Raw genomic sequence first — 23,664 nt, 5'->3', positions numbered from 1 at the left:
CTTTCCACTTTCTGTCAGTTGTGGAATGCACTTCATTTCACCATCCAGGCCATACCACAAAATGCTTCAGTCTCAGCTTTTTCCTTTTGGAACCAACCTCCTGACGACGTTGCTCTCAACCAGAGAGGCAGTCCTGCTGCCAGAGTTATGCGATATTTACAGTGAGTTGCAGATAAATCCTCGCCCCAAAAAGAAACTCCACCCAAGAATAAGCTTGCTAATCATGCCTCTGTTTGGCACAGAGAAAGGCTTCACTACAGCAACTGAGATGATACAGTGGGTAGAATAATATTATTTACTAAACACAGAATATCCGATACTACATGTAATACTACTGCAAATTAGGCAGATCACTCTCCAGGCAGATATGCGCTCCAAGAAGAAAATACTAGGTAGCCTATTCATTGGTTGGAAGCCAGAAATAGTCACACTGAAAGAAATGAAAATGTAGCTTAAATCTGAATCCAGACGGGGAAGACGTTACCATTGAACACTGACCACGTGGGACAGGTGTGTTCGCCAAGAGCTTTCTTCGCTCCCAGATTGCCCCACTGCCTGATCAATCAAAGCCTGTTAGAAGAGACCTTACTTATTTGAAAAGCTGCACATGGAAGGTTAGAATCAATCTTCTTTCATACTACAGTGGTAAAGACCAGTTAGAGTTGCCTGCACTGAGTCACCCTAAAAATAAATGAAGGTTGCAGGGTAGTTAGGCTTTTTTTTTTTATTCTGGTCTGGTAACAGCAGTGATGATGGGCTAACTAACACAGGTTACTAGCTTCTGTGACGAAACACTGTGGTCACGAATCCTCAGCTTGTGCCAATGTATCTGGAATTTGCATGTGATCTTCCATCCAGTGTATTAGCAAGGTTTAGAGCTGTGCAGCCTCCAAGATCACGACATGAAGTGAATTCAGGCTGGCACGGTCATAAACTACATAAACTACTGTTTAGAATAAATGAAAACCAGATATTGGGCAGATATTGACCAAAAGCAAGAGGGGAGGGGAAAAAAAAAAAAGAGGAGTGAGATACTGTCATGGTTTCAGATGGGATGGAGTTCACTTTCTTGCTAGTTGCTGGCTGCGGTTAAACCATGACAGAGACAAAGAAAGGGAAAAAGAGACAGAGGGACAAGGAGCCAAAGATTTGATTCTCCAAGTGCTAAGAATCTTTTACACTCATTTCAAGTCCTCAACCATACCTGGTTGCAGTAGTTCGCTATTGGCGCTTGTCTGTCTACAACTGTCCTCTCAAAGATGAGCCAGTTCAAACAGCATTCCTAGAGCTTTTTCCACCATTAGTTGCTGACCTTACAAGCAATTGCTCTGGCCCTTCTTTTTCTTAGCACTTGCATGCCTGAACTTCTCTCACCTATTAAATGTAAGTCACTTTCACACTGTCTTACTCATGCCAGGGCCACAACACAAGAGGAAGCAATCACTCCGCTGCTGGGAGCAATAGAGATGTCACTGAATACAGTCCCAGAAATATCCCAGCAGCACAATCACTTATTTTCAATTCCTTTGTCTTCCAAATGCTGAGGCTATTTAGAGGGCTGACATACAGTGCTGTATACAGTTAGCAGAGGATAGAATTTAGCTAGCAAAACTCTTGCTGCTTATTAAAAACACACCATCTATCATGAGTGCACAGGCGCTTTCCAACCCTTCGTTTACCAGATGTTAGGCAGCAGGGGTTGGACAGAAACCCTCTCTTTGCTTCTTTTTCTGTCTGTACTACTACTGAACCAGAGGAATGAACTTCTGCATCTGAGCAAGCTCACCCATACACCTAGTTCTCTGGCTGAACAGAGCAGTCTAAATTTAGCTCTACGTGGTGACCTTCATTCACCTTCAGCAAGTTCAGGAAACTGTCAGTAGTTCCACTAAGATCAACAGGGATATCCATAGCACCACTACCAACAAGACAGAAGAGTTCACAACCCTATTCCAAAACCAAACAGTTTTGCAGAAACTCACCTCCTCAGCCTCTGTAAATTAAGTATTCGCACTGAGAAACTTCAGTACAGTTAAGACTTTGCCCTATGGATTATTCAAATCAGATTTTTAAATCAGATGTCTGTTCCAATATTTGCAAAGACAGTTCTGAAGTTTTATTAACACCAAAGTGAATATAGATATGTGCTACCTACATGTAGTTTCTTGTCCTGTAAGGGGATCACTAGCTTCTTCTCCAAACATGGCATAAACCGTGACTGTATATTCTGTATTTGGCAATAGACCATCCAGTTCAAGATCTGTTGAGGCTTCCCCAATTTTTATCTAAAAACACCAGGAATAAAAAAGGACATATTATTTCCGAATTAGCTCACAATGGGAAAGAATACTATTTAGACACTTGAAATTTAATATGTGATCAAATGCTCTGCTGAGCATTTGTCTGATACTGCGCCTGTGGCACTTGGCCCAAGATTTTGGTATTTTGCACAATAATCAAAAGAATAAAATTGTCAAAAAGCCAACATACAGGTAAGAGGACTTTAAAAGTAATTAGTCACATTAGCAATGACACAATAGTCCTCTCTAGAACATGCAACTACTAAGACCTTTTCATTCCCAGCTACATCTTCTTTCATCTTTGGTCACAGGACTGAAATTTCATGGGAGGAATGGATTTCTGTGCACACTAACGTTCAGATTTGTTGTTACTTAAGGTGTGTATCATTTTCCTCCTCCACCTCTTTACCGAGAGCCACATTAATACGGACTGACTTATTTACTGAAAAACAGTCTTTCTTCGGGGTAAGGCTCAGTCCTCCTGAATCAGCTAATTTTCAGGGAGGCCCCATTTTTAAGTGAATTATGTGCTCAGAGCCGCTCATTTAGCATAGAGCACAAGTCTATGCGAGCTTTCAGTAGCTTCCTATACTCTCCACAAGTTTGCATGCCCCTGCATGCTTTTTAGTGTTCTTGCTTGAACAGAGATGCTGTACATAATCTTAATTATACATACAGAAACTTGAGCATAAAAACTTTTAAATCCCAGACCACAAGTTCCATTGGAACTATGCTAGCAACCTTAGAAAGTCTACTGGCTTGAATATATTTGAGTGACAGAAGACTGGACTTTACCTTGTCCCACCTTTTTTTCCTTCTAAAAATACTCTCTAAAAATCACTTTTGATGGAAGGCATTATTTTTAAATTTAAAAATAAAGTTGAGCAGAACTAAAAGAAAACCAGTAAGTGTCACATTTGCAAATTTTATTTACTTTAAAGGTCCCGATGAGAACAAAGGCTAAACTTCATATTCTTCTGATAACACGTTTAGTAAATAACTTATTTTTACTTCATTTTTTTCCTTCCTCTGAGTGTTAGTTTTATATGATGATACAATATCATCTCACTTATCATTTCAAAAGAGTCACTTTAATTCAGCTGAAATTGTTGCTTTTTTATGGCAGTGACATGTAAAATTAATCAACTGGTACTTGCACTTTATTCATAGTCTGTAACACATACAGTACTTAAGGCAGTCCTGGAAAAAAAATCCAAAGTGTTTGCTGATCAAGTGGTAAGTTAAAGGCTGTGTACTAGTTGTTTCTTCTTTAGATTTCTTTTTTAAATAATTGCTATTCAAATGAAAGCTCAATATATCACCTCCTTCTCATCTGCTGCCAATCCTTCTGTGAGGGGAGCATATAGGATCATGTAACCTGTGGCACCCGCTACTCCATTCCACTTCGCTCTCATGCTGCTCTGTGACACATCATACAATTGCAGATCCGATGCCATTGGCAAGGCAACTACAGTAGAACAAGAAACAGACACTTCAGTTGTCTCACTTGAACAACCAGCTATTTTTCAAAGTTTATTTTGCCCCAGGAAACACAAAGGAATATAGCTGTCTACAGGCATGGAAATGCTGTCTGTGTGCCACAGCTAAGAGCTGATCAGTACAAAAAAGAACGCAGAATTAGAGAAACAAGGAAATGATGACCTAAGCAATTGTAATTCCAGGGCAGATTTACCCCCTACAAAGCATTTCAGCTCTTTGTCCTAAATGGCTTTGAACATTTCACGTGGGAGGATTTCCATTCTTTGAGCACCAAACCACTCTGTTCAGACCTCACCCTTCCTTCTCCCCACTCGCTGTCAAAGAATGGGCATGGTTGCTCTGAGGAAGAAGCAGCAGTCCCCAGAGGTGGCTCCTTCTGGCAATAGTTTCCAAACCAGAGCCTGGGAGAGACAGCCATGAGGTAGAACATCCTGGAGGAAACCTGAATGAGCAGGCTGCGCACATCAAAATATTTTGACTACAAACTGTTGTGTGTTTAAGGCCTGGACTGTCCAAACTGGTTCCCAGGCCTATGTCAGTGGGATTATGCAAATGTGGGTAACATCATCCACTGCAAATCATGGTGAATGCTAACCTGGTGAGTACAACTAAGCAGGCTGAATAAAATTCAAATGTTATTAGGAGGTTTACTGGTGAATTTAAGGCACTGTTACCAGAACATAGCACTAATCTGCATTCCTGAATATGTCTTTGCATTTCTGTAACTCTTTCAAGTAGTATTTTGCACTTCTCTGATTGTCCTCACTTTCTTCCTCTCACAGAATAACATTCCAAGGTCTCTCCACTGCTGTTACATCATTGATGGATCCCACCAAAATATCCAGTCACTGGAGAGATATAATGGAACTCTGGCTGCTCCTTTGGAACTTCTACGCTTGAGAATAGTCCCTAAAATGACTCAAAGGGTCTGAAAAAAACAGAAGGCAATTGGTAATTGATATCAAACTTTTCCTATTAGGAACTCAGAGAGACTGTAATAGGCTAGATGTTAAGCCTCTAAAAAGCTCTGCTTTGCATGTTTATGAAGAATCTGATCTGCAAACACAGATTCCGCAACCAATTCTAATTACAATATTGATAATTCAGAGCTTCTCTAATCTCCTTATCCAAACAAAAATTGCAGCCTGTCTAGCTGACATCTCCAAGGAGTGGTATATCTAGCACATTACCTTCAACAAGCTCTAAAAGAGGTTTTAACTTCCCACATACAAAACATGCCAGCCCAGTCCTTTCTTGTTCACTGAGGCCATCCACTCAGTCTCTTGTTCAGGCCTGTAAACATGGGCAAAACTTCAACCCAGGCCTCTCTTTAGGTTTCCACTTCCAGGTTACCTACCTATCTTCACTGACTACCTCCATCCTCTTTAAACCCTTGTTGATGTTTTGACTTATATTCCCATGAATACCCACAATTCCTCTAATTCTAGGGAGAAACTACAGAAACATTTTCAAATGTATTTCCATCTCCTCCCTCAGAGCTCCAATCAGACTTCTGATACCTACAGAAAGAAAGTACATGTTGAGACATTCTGAAGGCACTTTCTAACACGTTGTCTCATTCCTATTCAAACTGTCCCAGGATCACAAAGAGAGTATCCATCACTTGTCCTTTTACGCATTTTGATTCTAAAAATCTACAAAAAAAGTATCCTCTAACTCTAAGTTATGACTCATATTTTAACTCTCAACAGGAACTCCTAGATACTCTGGCAATATAAATAATAATTAATGAAGAGGTGATTGGAGACTAAACAAGTGGTGTTTTCTACTGGAATTTTCAGCTGAAGAGCTCAGAATCTCAAATACAAATATGCAGTAAATAATGCTGATTTGCATCCTGGACAGTTATCAAAGTACCCTAATACTCTGGTAACATAGGCAAAAATTAAACCTACTAAAAACTCGCTGGAATAAACTAAACCTAGTAAAAATATATTTGCAGCAAATTAAAATGTGAATGCATTTCAAATTTATTTCAAGTTAGAAGTGACTATTAAATCAGAAACATTTCAATTATCTGTACGTCATGTATATTGAATGTGTCTATTTAGATTTCACATACCTGTAAGGTATTTTCAATGTTCTACATGAACAAATGTGATTGGTGGCTATTTTACTACAGAATCATAGAATCACAGAATCATAAAATTCCCTAGGTTGGAAGGGACCTTTAAGATCAACTAGTCCAACCATCAACCTAACACTGCCAAGTCCACCACTAAACCATGTCCCTAAGCACCATATCTATATGTCTTTTAAATACCTCCAGGGATGGCGATTCCACCGCTTCCCTGGCCAGCCTGTTCCAATGCTTATTAACAACCCTTTCTGTGAAGAAATTTTTCCTAATATTGAATCTAAGCCTCCCCTGGTGCAACCTGAGGCCATTTCCTCTTGTCCTGTCACTTGTTACTTGGGAGAAGAGACCAACCCCCACCTCACTACACCCTCCTTTCAGGTAGTTGTAAGGAGATAAAGTCTCCCCTCAGCCTCCTTTTCTCCAGGCTAAACAACCTCAGTTCCCTCAGCCGCTCCTCATAAGAATTGTCCTCTAGACCCTTCACCAGCTTCATTGCCCTTCTCTGGACACGCTCCAGCACCTCAATGTCTTTCTTGTAGTGAGGGGCCCAAAACTGAACACAGTACTCGAGGTGGGGCCTCACCAGTGCGGAGTACAGGGGGACAATGCCTTCCCTAGTCCTGCTGGCCACACTATTTCTGATACAAGTCAGGATGCTGTTGACCACCTGGGCACACTGCTGCCTCATATTCAACCAGCTGTCAAGCAGCACCCCCAGGTCCTTTTCCACCAGGCAGCTTTCCAGCCACTCTTCCTCATGCCTATAGGGCTGCATGGGCTTGTTGTGACCCAAGTGCAGGACCCGGTACTTGGCCTTGTGGAACCTCCTACAATTGGCCTCAGCCCATTAATGCAGCCTGTCCAGATCTCTCTGTAAGCGTTCCTACCCTCAAGCAGGTTGACACTCCCACCTAACCTGGTGTTGTCTGCAAACTTACTGAAGGTGCACTCGATCCCCTTGTCCAAGTTGTTGATAAAGAGAACCGGCCCCAATATGTCAGTATCTCACACAAGGCAGGAATGTAAACTACAATTTTCTGTAGTTCTCCATTAGGATAGTAAAAAATACTTTCAAACTGCAGGTATTTTATCATGTGCAGTGATTAATATTTGCACATGTCAGACTATTACTTCCAACACACTATCAAAGACAGCTGTATAAAATGCTTGATGCTGCATGACCTTGGGGTGTGATCTGATCGGATCTCAGAAAGCCAGCAGGGCTGGGCTCCGTCAGAACTTGACTAGGTGACTTCAAAGGAATACCAGGTGCAATACAAAACAATCCTGTTGGCTCAGTATGTGACTGTTCTCTCTGCCTCAATAAATTAAACAGGTCCTAACACCACGTTACGGGGTACAACATGGCTGAAGATGATATTTTGGGAGACCGAGACTAAAATAGAAGTCTCAAATAATTTTGTATGATCCTAATTTATTTTCAGATCAGGAAGACTAGCACTGACACAGAATCAAAGAACTACTAAGGATGAAAGGCACTTCTTGAGATCATCTAGTCTGACCAACTTCCCTGTTCAGTCAGGGTCAGCCAGAGCAAGTTGCTCAGAACTGTGTCCAGTTGGGTTTTAAGTATCCCCAGAGATGCAGATTCCACCACCTCTCTGGACAACCTACTCCCATGTTTGACCACCATCACAATAAAATCATGTCTTCTTCTGTTCAGATTTAATTTCATGTTTTTTTAATTTGTGCCCATTAACTCTTGTCCTGTCAGTGGCCACCACTGAGAAGAGTCTGGCTTCTTCTTCCTCATTCCCTCCATCAGTGATTTTTACACATTGATAAGATCATCCTGAGCCTTCTCTCCTCCAGACGGAACAGCCATAGCTGTCTCAGCTATGAAAGATGCTCCAATTCCTTAATCATCTTTGCAGCCTTTCACTGGACTTACTCCAGTAAGTCCATGTCTTATCTTGTGCCTGGGAGCCCAGCACAGGACCAAGCATCCAGATGTGGCCTCATCAGTGCTAAGCAGAGGGCAAGAATCACCTCCCTCAACCTGCTGGCAATGCAATCCAGGAGGTTTCTGGCCTTCTTTGTGACAAGAGTGCATTGCTGGTTCACAGTCAGCTGCTTGTTTACCAAGACCCCCAGGTCCTTCTCTGCAGAGCTGCCCTCCAGATGGTCACACCCCAACATGTACTGACTCATGGCGTTATTCCTCCCCAGGGGCAGGACTTTGCACTTCACATTGTTGAGCTGCACAATGTCAAACATATTTTCCCCTTCATATATCCACGCTGAATAATTCCAATCACCTCCTCATCCTTTGTGTGTTTGTGAAAGGGTTTCAAGGATTAGTTGCTCCATCACCTTCTCAGGGATTGAGGTGACAATGAACCAGCCTGTAGTTCCTCAGATCCTGCTTCACAAAGGATTGACATTTGCTTTCTTCCAGTGTTCAGAAACTTCTCCCAGTCACCATGACCTATCAAGAATAATCGAGACTGTCCTCACAATGACATAGGCCTTCAGCACTCACAGGTGCAGCCCATCGTCTTCCACAGACTTTTGTGTGCCCAGTTTGCTTAAGTGCTTCCCATACTAGTGCTCCTCAAATGAGGGTAAGTCTTCCTTTCTCCAGACTTTCCCACTGATCTCAGCAGCCTGGGATTTCTGAAGGCCATTTTAACCAGTAAAGGCTGGGCCAAAGAAGGTACTAAGTACCTCAGTGTTTTCCACTTCATTTGTCACCAGGTCCCCTGTCCCATTCAGGAGTGGGCCCGTGTTTTCTTCAGTCTTCCTTTTACTGTTTATGCACTTGTAGAGTCCATTCTTGTTGCTCTTCATATACCTTGCCAGATTCAGTTCCAGGTTAGCCTTGGCTTTCCTAAACTTACCGCTGCAAGACCAGCCAGCAACTCTATACTTCTCCTGGGCCATCTGCTGCTTCTTCTATCTCTTATATGCTTCCTTTTTATGTCTGAGTTCTGTTAGTAGTTCCTTGCTTAACCGTGTCAGCCTCCTGTCACCTTTGCTTGATTTTCTACTTGTCAGTATGGACCTTTCTTGAGCTTGTGGGATGTGGTCTTTGGGTATCAAGCTGCTCTTCTGGATCCCTCTGCTCTTCAGGGCCATATCTCTTGGGATTCTTCCAAGCACATCTCTGAAGAAACTAAAGACTGCTATCCTGAAATCCAGAGTTGTGGTCCTGCTTTTTGCACTCCTCCCTCCTCCTGAATTCCACCATCTCATGGTCACTACAGCCAAGGCTACCTGTGACTTTAAAACCCCCCATCAGTTCTTCCTTGTTTTTAAGTATCAGCTACAGCACAGCACCTTCTCTTGCTGGTTCCTCAGTCATTTGTGTCAGGAAGCTGTTGTCAAAGCACTGTAGAAATCTTCCAGATCGCTTGAGCCTTGCTGTGTTGTTCTTCCAGCAGATATCAGCTACTGATATATCACATACTGATTTCCTGGCTCCTAGTTTGACCTAAAAAGTTACTCTTTACTTCCATTCCTAATATCTGTTATATTTACTAAAAAAGTAACCGTATTTTGTATACAAATGCATAAAACTTATGATCAATAGCAGCACATTATCTCAGGTACTAGCATAGCTTTCATTATAGAACCCAAAACTGTAAATGTATTTGTTCTAACAATATCCCAAGTCACCATTTTACAGACAGAAAATAACTGAATTGTTAAGAAAGGAACTTACAGAAGTTACCTTGAAATCTTTGGCACTGGTGGGAATCACATGCAGGTATTTCTAGTCCCATCTAATCCTCCCCCTCATGAGATCATCTTCAGCCACAAACATAATTTATAAAGCTTGGCTCCACACCCAAAGCATAGGAATGTTCTAATTTAGGGTTCAATACAATCGACTTCAAAGTTCAGCCCAGCGATAAAACCTTTCTCAGTGTTTAAATAACCACAGAGCATTTGGACTTAGGAATTTAGTCCAGAATTAATTCAAACAGAAATTAATTTAAGGCAAAAGCACTAAAAAGAAGCTAAATTGAAACAGATTTCCTCCTGCATTTCTTTTTCACAAAGACTAATGCTTACACAGTATGATTAAATGCAGTCAAATCCATACCGAACACGATAAGGATACTTACGTGTAGTTTCAGTTCCACGGAGGCCCTCACTAGCAGCATTTGAGTATATGGCAAATACAGCTATCTGGTATTCAGTCAAAGACATCAGGTTCCTCAGAACTGCTGTTGATAAGCTTCCATCTACTACAACCTGTTTAAAAGACAATTCAACTGAATATGCATAAAGCAAACTACCTATATTAGCATCAAATCAACCCCTCTTTCAGGCAATTTTTACACTGGCATCTAAGAATCAATGTACTAAAGTTCAATTCATAAATCAAATTTGCTTTTGCTACCTTTATGTACAGTAAGGTGTCTGAAAAAAGAACAGCAACGATATACATAATCAAAATGTTTAACTGATATAAGTAGCCATTTAGAACAAAGGAACTGCTTAGATAAATAAAGTGTATGGACTACAGTTTAAGAGTGTATATTGGGCACTTTTTAATGTAAATACTACATCATCATAAATATTCCTTTAGTACTACAGATGTACACACACAGTTCTTCAAACTGACATTAATACATATCCATACTGAAAAAGTTTCTAGTACAAAAAGAAATAAAATATATCCTTAGTTAAATCCTTTTGCTCTTCTGCCTTTCCCTTCAATTTTGTAAGTTGGCAGCTGAAGCCAAAAGCTTGTTCTACTGCATTTTTTTCCTGTCTCCAAAATACCTAAGTCCTATTCAAATAAACACCTCTCTCCAAATTTTCAATGACCAGTTGTAGACATTCCAAAATATATACCTGTATCATCTTCCTTTTATGAATTATTTTTTCTTAGAACTGAAATCTGGCTTACTATCAGCTCCTGTCTCTTCTGTTCTTCTAAACAGAATGGTGCAGGGGACGTCTATAGAATTGGTTCAAGTAACTGTATATGTAAGCAAAAATGCAGGCAGTTCACCCCACCCCCAAAAGTGCTCATTGTTATAGCACATTTACTTTAAATGATGTGACAGAAAAGCAGCCTGGCTACTATCTAACCTTCACCACCATCCACTGTGACCCTATCTCTTTTCTGTAGTGGGCTTCAGAGCCCACACAGGGAATTTCAGGGATTCTCTTTCTAGTTATTTCTTGCTGTTGTATTGAAAATTTCTTAGAAGCTTTTCCTCCTATTACCTCTTCCGGTTGTCCTCCTCGAGTGGGATAGTACACAACCCTGTATTTTTCCACTTTGCCTGGTGCATGGGTCCAGCTAACGCGGAATCCTCTAGCTGTTACCTCAGACGTGACCAAATCCGAAGGAGCCCCAAGGGAAGCAACAATCATTCCTAGGTTAGAGACAACATGAATTTTCAATTTCCCTCTTCAAAATAATTATTTGGTTTGTTGTATTTGCTGAAGCTCCAAAGATTGCTCCTCATCAGAAAATCAAATAATTGGCTACTCCACATTTATTTAGGTCATTTTAAATGGAAACAAAGAACTAATAAGTACTGCACACGTGTTTTGACTGGGACTAAGCCTTCCTGGTCTTTCATAAACCTTTATATGAAAGAGACAAAAATACAAAACTGTCCTTCCTCCCATCACTTTTTCAAGCCCTTTTTTTCTGGTTTTCTTTTTCAGGTTGCTTTCCTCCCAGACATGAAAAACATCCAAGTACATATACAGCTGTGATCTCCTGTGCTCCTCTGCAGGTTGGAAACTGATATGCTGCCTGTCAGCAGACTGAAGGGATGTAGTGAATGGTCATCTTCTCTGGCAATCATTCCTTTCCACTAAGATGTCTCATCTCTCTATGGTTTTTCCATCCTCTTCCTCTCAATTTCCCAACTGACTGCTTACTCTCCCCACAAGACACAGCTAACATTCTGTTTTTCTTCCAGTTTCCAAGTGAATAAAAGAGGAAAAAGATGGTATGAAGCCTTACTAATACACACTTTTTCATCGCACAGGTAGAAATATGTGTGAAGACAGCCTTCCTTACTGATATATATTACAATCTTATTGAAAAATCACTCAGCACTTCTGTGATATTACAAAATCACAAATCAAGCAATACAAACAAAATCCACTGAAGCCCTTCAGAAAGAATTTCCTCAGGTAGGACTGTTTCTCTGACAAAGCGCAACTTTTTTTCATAGCCAATTCTTTTGTTCAGAAAAAGCAAAAAACTATTGTAGTCAGAGAAGGCTTTTTTATATACAAACAATTTTCTTCAAGATCTTTTCTTATGCTCTGAAATACATTTTTTTGTGTGTATTAAATATGAAAGAGAGAAAAAATCCTTCATCAGGAAGGGATACAATAATCTTAACAGTTGAAAATTTTGAAAACTTACGAGACAATAAAAACAGTAAGTTAGGAGATGGAAATCACAGCACAAATGTAACAATTCCATGTGCAGCTGTTAAAGTAATTCATCCCCAAACCTGTCTATTATAAAAAATTTTTCCTTACCCACCACTTGGAAATAGTTACAGCAGAATGAATGTATATTTTTGTATTTTTGGTACTACCAAATACCATAATATTTACCACTATCAAAGATGGAGAGCAAAAGACCAAAGATATCAAAGCAAGAATAGAATACACCTAGGAAGATAACTTCCCTGACAATGTGCTTTCTTGTGAGCAAAAGAATATACAGCATGAGACAAGTGCCAGAAGCCAGCCTAGAACTGCAGGTATTTGGAATAGGATTTGTAGCTCTAAGTTCATATCAAGTTACATTAGATCTTCTTTCTTATTCACCTTTGATTTCCTTTTCCTGTTCCTCTACTCGTGAGCACACCGTTCTGGTAAGACCTTCAACAATGGTATGCATGAAGTTAAAGTCAGCAACGTTGTAGACATGTGTGCTGTCAGGTTCAGAGGCAATCTCTTTGAGTTCATTTATATCTGCATTCTTTACACCTTTCATTGGAAAGAAAAATAAACAAAGAATTTGCAACAAAAAAAAAGGAAAGAATCTTGTATGCATTAGGATCAATAAAAAAATAACTAAAATCCAATTCTATTTGTTTTAATGACCAAAGACAGATTGGTCTGTCTTTAAGATGTTACTTCAAGACATTAACATCTGTCAGTGTAACTGACATTTTTTCAGCTGTCTCCCAATAACATAGCATCCATGTATACTGCTAAATTCCAGTCATAGCAGCAATGAATTGGAGAACATATTAAAATAATATTCAAATTAATGATGATTACCGGATACAGACAGAAAAGAACAATTCCTTAATATAGAGGGCAACAGACACAAAAGTACCAGACTATAGTGGGACACAATGTATGGATATGGCAGAATACACACCAATGGCAAACAGCTCAATGCCAGCATCTCGTAGGTTTTTAGCAGGAGGGATAACATCATCTTGGGACTTTCCATCAGTAATCAGTATACCAATTTTAGATACTCCAGGTCTTGCACCTGCTTCAGGTTTAAAGCTGTTTTCCAAAATGTAGGTTAATGCAAGACCTAAAAAAAGAAACATTTTAAAAGACTTCAAGAGGGAAAATGTCCATTAATTTAGCTAATATCACAGTGTTTGTCTTTCCACTCAATTTAAAAATCCTGAGAAACCCTTTAATGAAGAAAAAGTATAAAATAAGAATTTATTTACTGAAAGATTAAATTCCAACAAGCAATCTAAACTACAGAGAAGGTGACATTAATCTTTAGCAGCCTTTTGATTAATCAATGTCTTTTAAACTGGCTATGGAAACCTAAATTGATCTTCCTGTGAATGCATAGGATGTCCCCCTCTCCTTCTACCTACATGGAAAGTGCATGCTCTGGATAGCTTAAGTAAATCCCCATATTACATACAATCTTTCTTTAATCTGTTTGTGTATTTGTTTGTTCTTTCCAAATTACAAGCTGAAGAAAAGCTTAAATAAAGCTTAGGGAGAATCTGATTTTAATAACTTTAAATAATTATTTAAAAGGAAGGAAGAAGAACCACTCCTCAGGACAAACTTACATGTCACAATGAGATACTATCTGAAAACTCTCTTAAGTCTCCCACAGCGAAGGTTCCTAACTCACTTTCTTCTAACACCCATATAAAGTAATCACGATATTTTACTACTTGCTACCTCACAGTAATCTCATTCCTAGAATCATACTAGAGTCCTTCTGTCCTTTGTCCTACTGCAATCTCTCCTTCTACCAAATTAAAAGCTGATGCAGAAAAGAAGGAGAATCTTTCACATTCTTTCTCCCCTTCCATCCCTGCCAAAAAAAAAGGAAAAAAAAAAGGAAGGCAGCAATTTAGTCAAAGCCATGTCTGGGTCTTTGGATATATCCTTATTCCTGGCAAGACAACGAATATTACTAATTGCTGCTTTGATGATACTGGAGTTGTATTCAGAGACTGTATTTTTTCCCAGGTTGACAGGCATCCCCCATTTATCCATCACTAAGTGTCTTCTAGGGCTTCAGTGCTGTAACTACTAAAAGGTCAATGGAAATCTAAAAGCCCCAGGTGATCATTTGAAAAGTTACTATTGCCAGTTGTCAGACATTAAAACAACGTTTTTTCCTTCTCCAGAATAAAGCTCTGTGCATGAACATTATGAATGGATTTTGCATTTTCTTCCTAGCAGGTAAAAGATTTTACTTCCAGCACAGAGGTTTCACGTACACTTTGTTTTATGAGACCCTGTCCTGACCAGAAAGATTTCCAGAAAAGCCAGTGAGATAAGCACTTCAGAAAAGACTTCACTGACATTGAATAAAGCCATTAGCAAGCTGCAAAACCCCTGTCCTTTTCACCCTTCATTATAAGCACTAACACTTCTTAGTCTGTGCAGCAGATTTATTTTTTTTTTAATAAAAGGCAAAAGCTATAACATACACTGTACCTGTTAATGTATTCCCTCCCTTATATGGTAGATTACGGACTGCATCCAAAACAGCATCTTTTGTGCCATAGGCATTCAAATGCCATTCAATTCGAGGATCACCACTGTACTGTGCAAGACCTAAAGAACCAGAAATTAAGGTAAGCCATTAGGCAATAAAGATTTTTTTTTTTTCAAGTATTTACACTTTATGTATTTGGTTACCAACAACATACCATAGTAAGCTTATCATAAGTAGCTTTGCCACCGTACCAGAAAAACTGCATTGCTTGATGCCCAAAAAATGGTATAAAGTTATTCTTAGCAGCAACTCCTCAATTTATTTTCTAAGCCTTTCTTTCAAGTGCTAAGGAAAGTAAATGAGGAGTACACAACTTTTTCAGAATTTAGTAAGATTCCAATAAATTGGTTTTTGAAAATGAAAGATGTTATTTAATATGCTTTTGATCAGACTAAAATATAAGTAGCAGAACAGAAATGTAACATTTGAGCCAGTTTAAACCATGAGAAAAGCCATCCATTGCCACATTCTTCCTGCAAAAATTAAACTGCAAGGGTTTGTTCTAATGCTTACTGAAGTCAGTAGGACTGTCTCCACTGTTTTTTCTTTTCCACTGACATTGCATTAGAGTTTACTTCAGCTGAGTATCACAGTAAACTGTGCGGAATTAACAGTGCAAACACTCCAGCAGCATTACTTCTATGATAGAAGCGCTAGTTCCAGATGAGGATGAATCTTGCACAAATAAGTAGCATTAAGCTGTTTACTATCCTGAAATAATGAAATTTTTATATTGATACAGAAATACTAAGAAAAAATAAGGCACCTTACCTACTCTTGTTTTCTCAGATCCCACATTGAAAGCAGAAACCAGATTTTCCAGAAACAGTCGAACAAGTCTGAAATTGAATCTGCCAATACTCCAAGAACCATCTACCAGTATCACAATATCTGCAATTGCTGGAGTTTTACAGGTAAACAGGCTCCCTGTAAATCATTAAAATTAAAACAATATTGTTAATCCAACAATAAAATTGTAACTCAATAAATGTATACCTTTCTCCTCCCACAAGGCTTAATACTTAAAGCTTTCTTCCAAAGACAAAGTGAGAACTAAAGCAAAAATCACTAAACGTATTTGTTCTAAATTCAGTAATAGAACAGTTTGGCCATTATCAAATTCATTTTTTTCATTAAGCTGTTTAAAATTTCTGTTGGGATATACATAAAAAAAGAAATGCTTCTTCTAAAAATACAATACTACAATCAAACCAGCAGTTCATTTTCATTCTCAAGAATATACATACACAGTATACAGTTCGTGACACTTAAGATTAGGTGCAGACAATGCAGGGAGAGCTACCTAGAGATGCAGACATCCAACACAGTTATCAAGACCCCTTTTATAGTCAACATAGAAAAGCGAGTGTTTCTATACATCTCAACAACTCTGTAGAAATTTTTTTGTTAGCTGCCATTGCAGACTTCTAAAGTTAGAAGTGAATCTCACCCCGGGAGTCTAGAGTAAAACTAAAGGCCAGTTGAATATGCTGTATTAAACCTAAGTCAGAGGCACCCAATACAGCAAAGGTAAACTGCGAAGACCTCAGATTCAAATTCACAATCTCTATGAGAACTAGCACCACGTGAAGATTTAGTTATACACATATATGGAAAAATACACAAAAATAAAAGAGCGTTAAAAAAGCAACAGAAAAGATGTGATGAGAATTAGCAGAGATGCACATTAATAGTCTCTAACCAATGGGGAAATCAGAGGAAATGGGAGAGATCAAATTTCAAGATAAGCCACAAGGTTTTTAGGGATACAGATTCTTCAGAAATTGATAAGTCTAAGCAAAACTGCTACATTCCGTTCAAGAAAACAACAGGAAGGGAAGTAAGAGAAAGGAAGAGGTTTCCCTAACCTCAGACAGAATTGCCACATCCCACAGAAGTGGCTGGGTGACTGTAAAAGTCAGGCTGCTGAAATAGCGGGTTCATATTGTAGGGAGGGAGAACGAATGAGTGATGTTACACAGGTATATCGAAAAAGAGCTTGTGTTTGAAGTATTAACATAGCAAACTCCCCACCAGATTGACTAGAGAATAATGATGGAACTAGCTAGGAAAGCATAGTATGTTAGTATAAAAGGTATCATGCATCACAAACCATTTAGGGCTGAAAATGATGTCCCTGAACACAGATTAGTGAAGTAAACTGCAGCCCAGCTCTTATCATCTTTTTTTTCAGGATCCACTACATAAACTAGTTGACAAAGGATACCAACACCTTAGGTGGTACGAACAGGAATCACTAGGTACATTGCTAGAAACAAATTGATCTTGAGCAGAGATGCTCAGCAAATAAAAGAAGTAATTCAGTGAGAAATAATCAAAAAAGGGGCTTGCATTAGCTCACGAGCAGCTCTCCTGTTACAGAGAGGGAATAAACCACATGGTTAGCAACTTAAAACTTTAACATCATATTATTAATGACAATCTTTTCATTAAAGACAAAATTATAGTCTCACAGGCAAAAACAATCTGATATGCAGAAGGACTTCAAACAATTGGTAATAATTAAGAGTTAGATTCATTCTGTAGTGTAAATCCACTGAGCAAGAAATTCAATCCATGAAGTTACAGTTAATGTCTTAAACGTGTACTAAAAATGTTTTTAGAGGAGCATGGAACATTTCCTACGTGCAGCTAGCAGTGTAGAATAAGTTCTAAACACATGACAAAAATTCCACTTACAAAGATGCCAAAACAAATATTTTATTTTAGTTTTCACAGTACAAGACAACGCTATTTGAATTGGCAACACATTTTAATGTATAAACACTTGGGAACATTTAGTAAGCATCAGAAAAATGATCTTAAATTGGAAGATAAATCCAAACAAGGTCCAAATCTTTCTATCACTGAAGTCAACAGGAAAACTTCCCCTTGATTTCAGCGGGACTGGGATATGTTTTGTGATTTAATAGGAACTTACTAGTCATGGCAAAATTCATGTTTTAAGTATCTTTGCCAAATGAACTTCCTGTTAATCAGCCCGCATTACGTGCAGTATTTGTCTCCCATTAACATGCAGTTCAATTGTGCCATTCTCACACTGGCCATAATTAGCTCCTTAAGCTTCAAACAAACTATTGGCAAAGTAGAACGCTACTCAGCACCAGTAAGAATGATAGAACCGGACCCCTGGTTCACATCCAAGCAGCTGTACTGTAGCACAGATGTACCTTTTCAGTATGATCCCAGCAGTTTAATCATATAGCTCAATGAGGCTAACAGGATTTGTGTGGCTGTATTTCCCTTCTCTACTTCTAAAAATCTTATGCTTACTGTGAAACCCAGTCAGTGTCCTACGTCTTACTCATTTCATATCAACAAGTTTTGCCTGCAAGGCTTCTTTAATCCTGTAGTGATGGCTTTGTGAATAAAACTCTTTATTTGTTTTAGTAAATCCATTCAGTGCAGCAAAACCCGTCATTCCTTTCAATTTTTTATTTCCACATCATCAGATCAGTGCAAATAGTATCATTCAATTATTTTTTATTAAAATAGCATCTGTGGTTTGATCCAAGATTGTACTGCAATGTCACAGAATGTGAAAATTTGATTCGTTCTTCGCAGATAGGAGATACTTGTTGAATCTTTTCTGCATAAAACATTTAGGTTTTGTTACTTCTGTACACCCACTATTTGCTTATGCTTTCTCCTTGTTGTACTTAATAGAATTGTAGAAAGTTCCCTAAAACGGAATAAACAACAGTGAGATATTAAACAGAATAACATGCTGTATAGAAATCTTTAAAACCTGATAGGAATACAAACACCGTATCATCCTAGTTTATAAAGTTAGTCTAAAAGACACAGTATGTAGCAAATAATTTACACACCCCACTGAGATTAGCCAGTTTCCATTACCAGTTCTAGCAAATGTTTTCTTTAATAATCTTTCCATACAACCATACATGGTCACGAATTTCTATAGGTTTTGAGGATAATTTTGAACATCTTAACTATCTAAACATATAACTTCAAAAGGCAATTTTCTTAAAAACATTTCTTAAAGGAAGATGACAGCATATAATTCCATAGAAAAAAAAGCTTCCAACACTCGGTGTTTTAGCCCACTACAGGTTTCAATACTGTAATCAGGTTGTGCATATTTCCCTTTTACTTGGTTATGAAGAAAACAGTATATATAGAGAGAGAATGTACCACTTTCCTCTAAATTATACAATACTCACCAGTTTCAAGAGCAGGACAGTAGGGAGGAGACCAGTTACCTAATTTTGTATAATGTTTCTTAATGTTATACAGATAGCATTATTCTACTTCAAGTGCTGCATTCCACAACAAACAATAACAGAGTCTGTCATTTTTAGGTTAGAGAAAGTGACAGAATTGCAAACATCTAAAGTCAGAAAAAGAGCTTATACATTTTACACCAGCAACTGTCTTCAGTGCATCCACCTAGAATGGGTGGAGTTTCATGGGAAGAAAGGAAAAAATTAATGGACTTTCTGTAACTAATTTACAATCTTCCTAGTGTTGTTTGACAGAAGAAACTTGCCACTCTGCCAGGAAGCTGAGGAGGAAAAGGCTTGGTCTTCTTGTTTCTGCATGTCACAAATGAAGGCACAGGCTCAAAAGTTTACATCTGAAGACACCAGCATACAACTAAAGGCTACTAGCAATGTATTAGGGTAAGATATTTGCACAAAACCTGCTTCAGTATTGCCAACAGTCATCATCAAGAATTTTGGTTCCTTTGTTTCAGGGAAATCTTTCAAAGAATAACCAACATTGAAGGAATTTTGTATCTACCTAATGAAATTTCCTGCCTTTGAACCCTCAAGCTGCCAGACCCTAAAAGTGACACATTTGCTTGCAATTCCAACATGCAAGTGCTATGGCACTATCAAGACCCATGTGAGAGTTTGGCTGAGAGTGAAGCCAATGATGGCAATGGTGAAAAAAAAAAAAAGATCCAGCTAGAACTTTCTGGGCTAGAGGGAAAGTTCTTGGAGCCTGCAAAATGTGACCCTTGAGACGTTTCCACTGCAGGGAACGGGGTGCAGCTGAGGACTGCGAAGGGCTCTGGCAGTCTGGGGGATGCACAAAACAAAGCAGGGTCTGCAAGCTTCTGTAAACACTGCCCACTTCTCTGAGGCTGCATTTTCAACCTGCTGTTATTCTGTCACACATGCATTCAGTGAGCAATGTTAAACAAAGTTTGACCAAAAAAGCTGCAAGCCTTACTTAAACACAAATACAAACTCTGATTTTTTTAGACAAGAGTAGTGGCTCTGTGACTCTTAGAGTTAATACTACTCCTCTTTAAAAGTTCTTTGAAAGACAAAGGGAGAAGCAGCAAATACAGGCACTGCCACCCGGGAGGACTCAATGCCTGAGAAGAACCAGTTCAATTTGCATGCAGTTATGATACGTTTTGCAGAAACACATTTGATATTTTGCCTCCCCTTGGTATGAAACTGTTCTCAATTTTCAAGAGCCAAAACACACACCACTTCTGCTAGAAGTTAATACTATAATTCTTTCTGAGTCTGCAATATGTCGTTTCCTTTCTTACTCTCTGTCACAGTGGAAAAGTCAAATAATAGATGTGGAAGGAGAGGAAGAAAGTTCAAGTGCAGGTCAGTAATAATACAATATGAATGGAAGACTCGTTCACTGGGCAACAAAGCACAAAAGGCAAGAAGCTTGATGACAGAAGTGAGTGAAAAATACCTTGTGAATAAAACATGAGTGACAGAGAAAAGTCAGTCCTCCACAGTGACTGACAGCACCACATCTGAGCAGAAGCACCACTGCGGATAAGGGCAATATAAGTCTACATCAGCAAGGTGTCATTTCTTTTAAAAAAGGGTTAAAAAAATACAGGGACGTGAGGCAGTGTTCAGCTCTAAAATTCAGCAACCCACTAGTCCACGCTTCTGACATTGATATTACTGCACTGTGCTGGTGATATCATCATTGCACTTAGACCTTAGTTTAACACATCCCATATGTCAGGCTACGGACCAGACAAATGCATACAACATAACTGCTTTTCTTTGAAGTAGATCCAACCATAGCTTGAATTTGAAAGACTCAAATGCTGGAACATCATTAGGTTGAAAGAGCAGCCCAACGAGGTTAGAAGTTTGTCCCTGCTCCCTAGAAAAAAACCAAAATAAAATAAAGCAGCCAGCCCTTTCCCATGCACCTTGTTCTGTTCCAGGAAACTAATATAGCCCAGCTGGCAGGCCTACAAATTTGTTATTTGGGGGAGTTGGAATACTAAGATTTACTGAATCTGCTGTGTCTGATCAGGTCACATTTGACTGTGAATGCTGTAGTTCAGTAATTTTGCTTCTTTCAAGAAGTACACAGCAATAAATAAATATTATTACTTCAAATAGACCTTATGAATTTGAAGCGACAAAATTAGTTAAAGCAGTAGCTGATAAAACACATTAATTGCATACATATACTGGTGATAATTCTCAAGTGAGAGAAGGAAGCATACAGTCATTTTCTATGCACCTTTCAATACACAGTCAATGATAGTTGTACTCCTGCAGCAAGCAATCACCAGCTTAGACAAACTTTTTAGAACTTTCTTCCTACATCTTAACTTTTTAATTGACTTGAGAGACAGAATAAATATAAAAGGTAACTATGAAAGAAAGTGCTGACGTTTTCTGGCAGACCATTGCTGATTGATAGTACCAAAGCACCTGATGCCTGCAGCAGCTTCCCAAACAGCAACACTAAACTCTCTTGGTCTGTTTACCTAGTTAAAAAAATATGTTTAAAAATCCCCCTGCATTTAAAATGAGAGTACAAAACGTTTATTTTACTTTCTCTTCCAACAGGCAACATGTCAGCACAGAACAAAGCACACTGCTGAAATGTTTCCTGAAACTGAAGTACAACACTGCAAGATCCATGTGTCCATTTAGCCATAATGATTTACGCTGAAGATGGTCCACAACTCCCCTATAAAGTACATGAAACCTAAGAAACTCTTCTGCAGATTACAGTGATAATTCTCTACTTCTCTTTGCTCTCAGTTCTGCGTCTGAGTGCATGAACGTTTTAAATGAAACAACTGTCTCAAAGTCTAAATTACTTTTCAAGGCAGAGAACTATAATTTTTTATTAATATGGTCATATTTATCCACCATTCCTATGTAACAAGTGTGCCAGGATTTAAATGGGTTATTTTTCCCTTTGCTTCAGTGAAGTATGAAATCCCTGAGACAGTTTTCTCTGGCTATCTAGAAGGCAATTAATCATGGGGCTGCAGACAAAATTGGCACTCAGCAATCCTCAACATTAATTAAACTGCATATACAAATCCCTCGAAAAGAGGTAAAGAGGTAAAGAGCTGGCCTGTGCCTGAGCTTGTAACTAACTTACAGCTTTAATACAACAGGTAAAATAACAAAAAAGAGCTTGCCTGAAAGAACAAGCGGTGGTTGTTTGGTTATGTCTCAATGAGCAATTTAAAAGAAGAATCACAAAAGTCTGTGCCACTGCACTGTATTGGAGTACTGATCAGTGGGCTAAGCAGCAATAAATACATCACAGATCACTTTTTATTTTCTTTCTCCAGTTCACAGACTTTTGAATTCCTCTCATCCACTAAAGTAATTATTCCCTGCCATTAACAAATTACTAAATAGCCATGTTGCATATTTTTCCCCTCAGGCAGGTTATGGCAATGCCTTCAAGCCTGAAACATTTCTTTCTGTTCAAGATTCTCTTCCATTCACTTATTATTTCTTTGATCTTGTACTTACGGTACCATCCTGCTAGACAGATAAACAACGCATATAGGTACATCAGTTATGCGATACCATATATGGTGGATAGTTAAATTTTTACACTACAGAAGGACTAATAATAAATCTCAAAATAATTTACTGAATATTTTCTTCTTTTCAATGCCATTTATAACTACTTTTCTTTATAGTGTTTCAAAGGCTTTAAAACAAAATGACAAGTCTTATCTCTAAATGCAACTAAATTAAAAAAAAAATAAAACCAAAAATGTAATGAAGAACCTTATCCTAAAGACTTTAGCACAGAGGTTTTTGTAACAATTTCACTCTACAGAGGAAAGCAATTTTTTATCTTTAATTTGTACACACATGAGAAAAATACTAATCTGATTTTGCAGAAAAGGTCTGCATAGAAAGTAGTAGGGCTCTAATGACTACATTGCTTATGATTTTTTAAAACATCTTCCAGAAGAAACAATGGCAAATTCTAAAGCTGTAAGAAGTAATTTAAAATTTACACTGAGGAAAAGACAATTATTTTAATTAATCTAGACAAATTACTGGCTGTTATCCAAAGTATACAACTGTTATGGGAGCTGTCAAAACCAAGAGAGGCCTATCACAAGGTACAGACTATGCTTAGACATCTGGGTTTGGTTTTAGTTTGGCCAGTAGCTACTTCAAATTTACAATGGCCATAATCAAATTGAAACTGTTGGCCCTTAACTAAAACCACTTACTTCAATATGCACACATACAGTTAAACTTCCCTGGTACCTGAAAGGCAGGGTGAAGGCAACCATATAAAAAATTAAAATAGTTGTCTGGAGCTCAATAGAGAATCTTTTTCATTTCTTTTCCAAAGAAAAAACGTTAAATATTCAATAAATAATTATTCAATACTCAAAGAATAATTTTTCAGTTGTTCTTGCTCATATTATTCCAATGAGTAAGAATCATTGCATCATTACATTCTACTAGATCAGTTTTGGGGTTTCCCTCCCACCATCTGTTTCCTATTACCAGATTAACAAAACACTAGCAGTTGCAAGG

The 23,664-nt window shown here is 38.4% G+C and overlaps 1 protein-coding gene across 1 annotated transcript in view; it reads right to left on the bottom strand.

The window, feature by feature from the left end:
- Positions 1–23,664, bottom strand: part of COL14A1 (collagen, type XIV, alpha 1) — a 119,147-nt gene that overhangs the window by 73,854 nt on the left and 21,629 nt on the right. Inside the window, exons 5-12 of the mRNA XM_009881035.1 lie at positions 15,632–15,787; positions 14,800–14,919; positions 13,247–13,411; positions 12,685–12,846; positions 11,107–11,258; positions 9,993–10,122; positions 3,623–3,768; positions 2,156–2,285 (exon numbers count right to left, since the gene is read on the bottom strand). Coding sequence (XP_009879337.1) covers positions 2,156–2,285; positions 3,623–3,768; positions 9,993–10,122; positions 11,107–11,258; positions 12,685–12,846; positions 13,247–13,411; positions 14,800–14,919; positions 15,632–15,787 — 1,161 coding nt within the window. The remainder of the gene's footprint in view (positions 1–2,155; positions 2,286–3,622; positions 3,769–9,992; positions 10,123–11,106; positions 11,259–12,684; positions 12,847–13,246; positions 13,412–14,799; positions 14,920–15,631; positions 15,788–23,664) is intronic.

This window comes from Charadrius vociferus, unplaced genomic scaffold, assembly GCF_000708025.1.
Source record: "Charadrius vociferus isolate BGI_N301 unplaced genomic scaffold, ASM70802v2 scaffold2, whole genome shotgun sequence".
Lineage (NCBI taxonomy): Eukaryota > Metazoa > Chordata > Aves > Charadriiformes > Charadriidae > Charadrius > Charadrius vociferus.
Note: the sequence above shows the minus strand (reverse complement) of the source record. Positions and strands in the feature narration are given on the sequence as shown.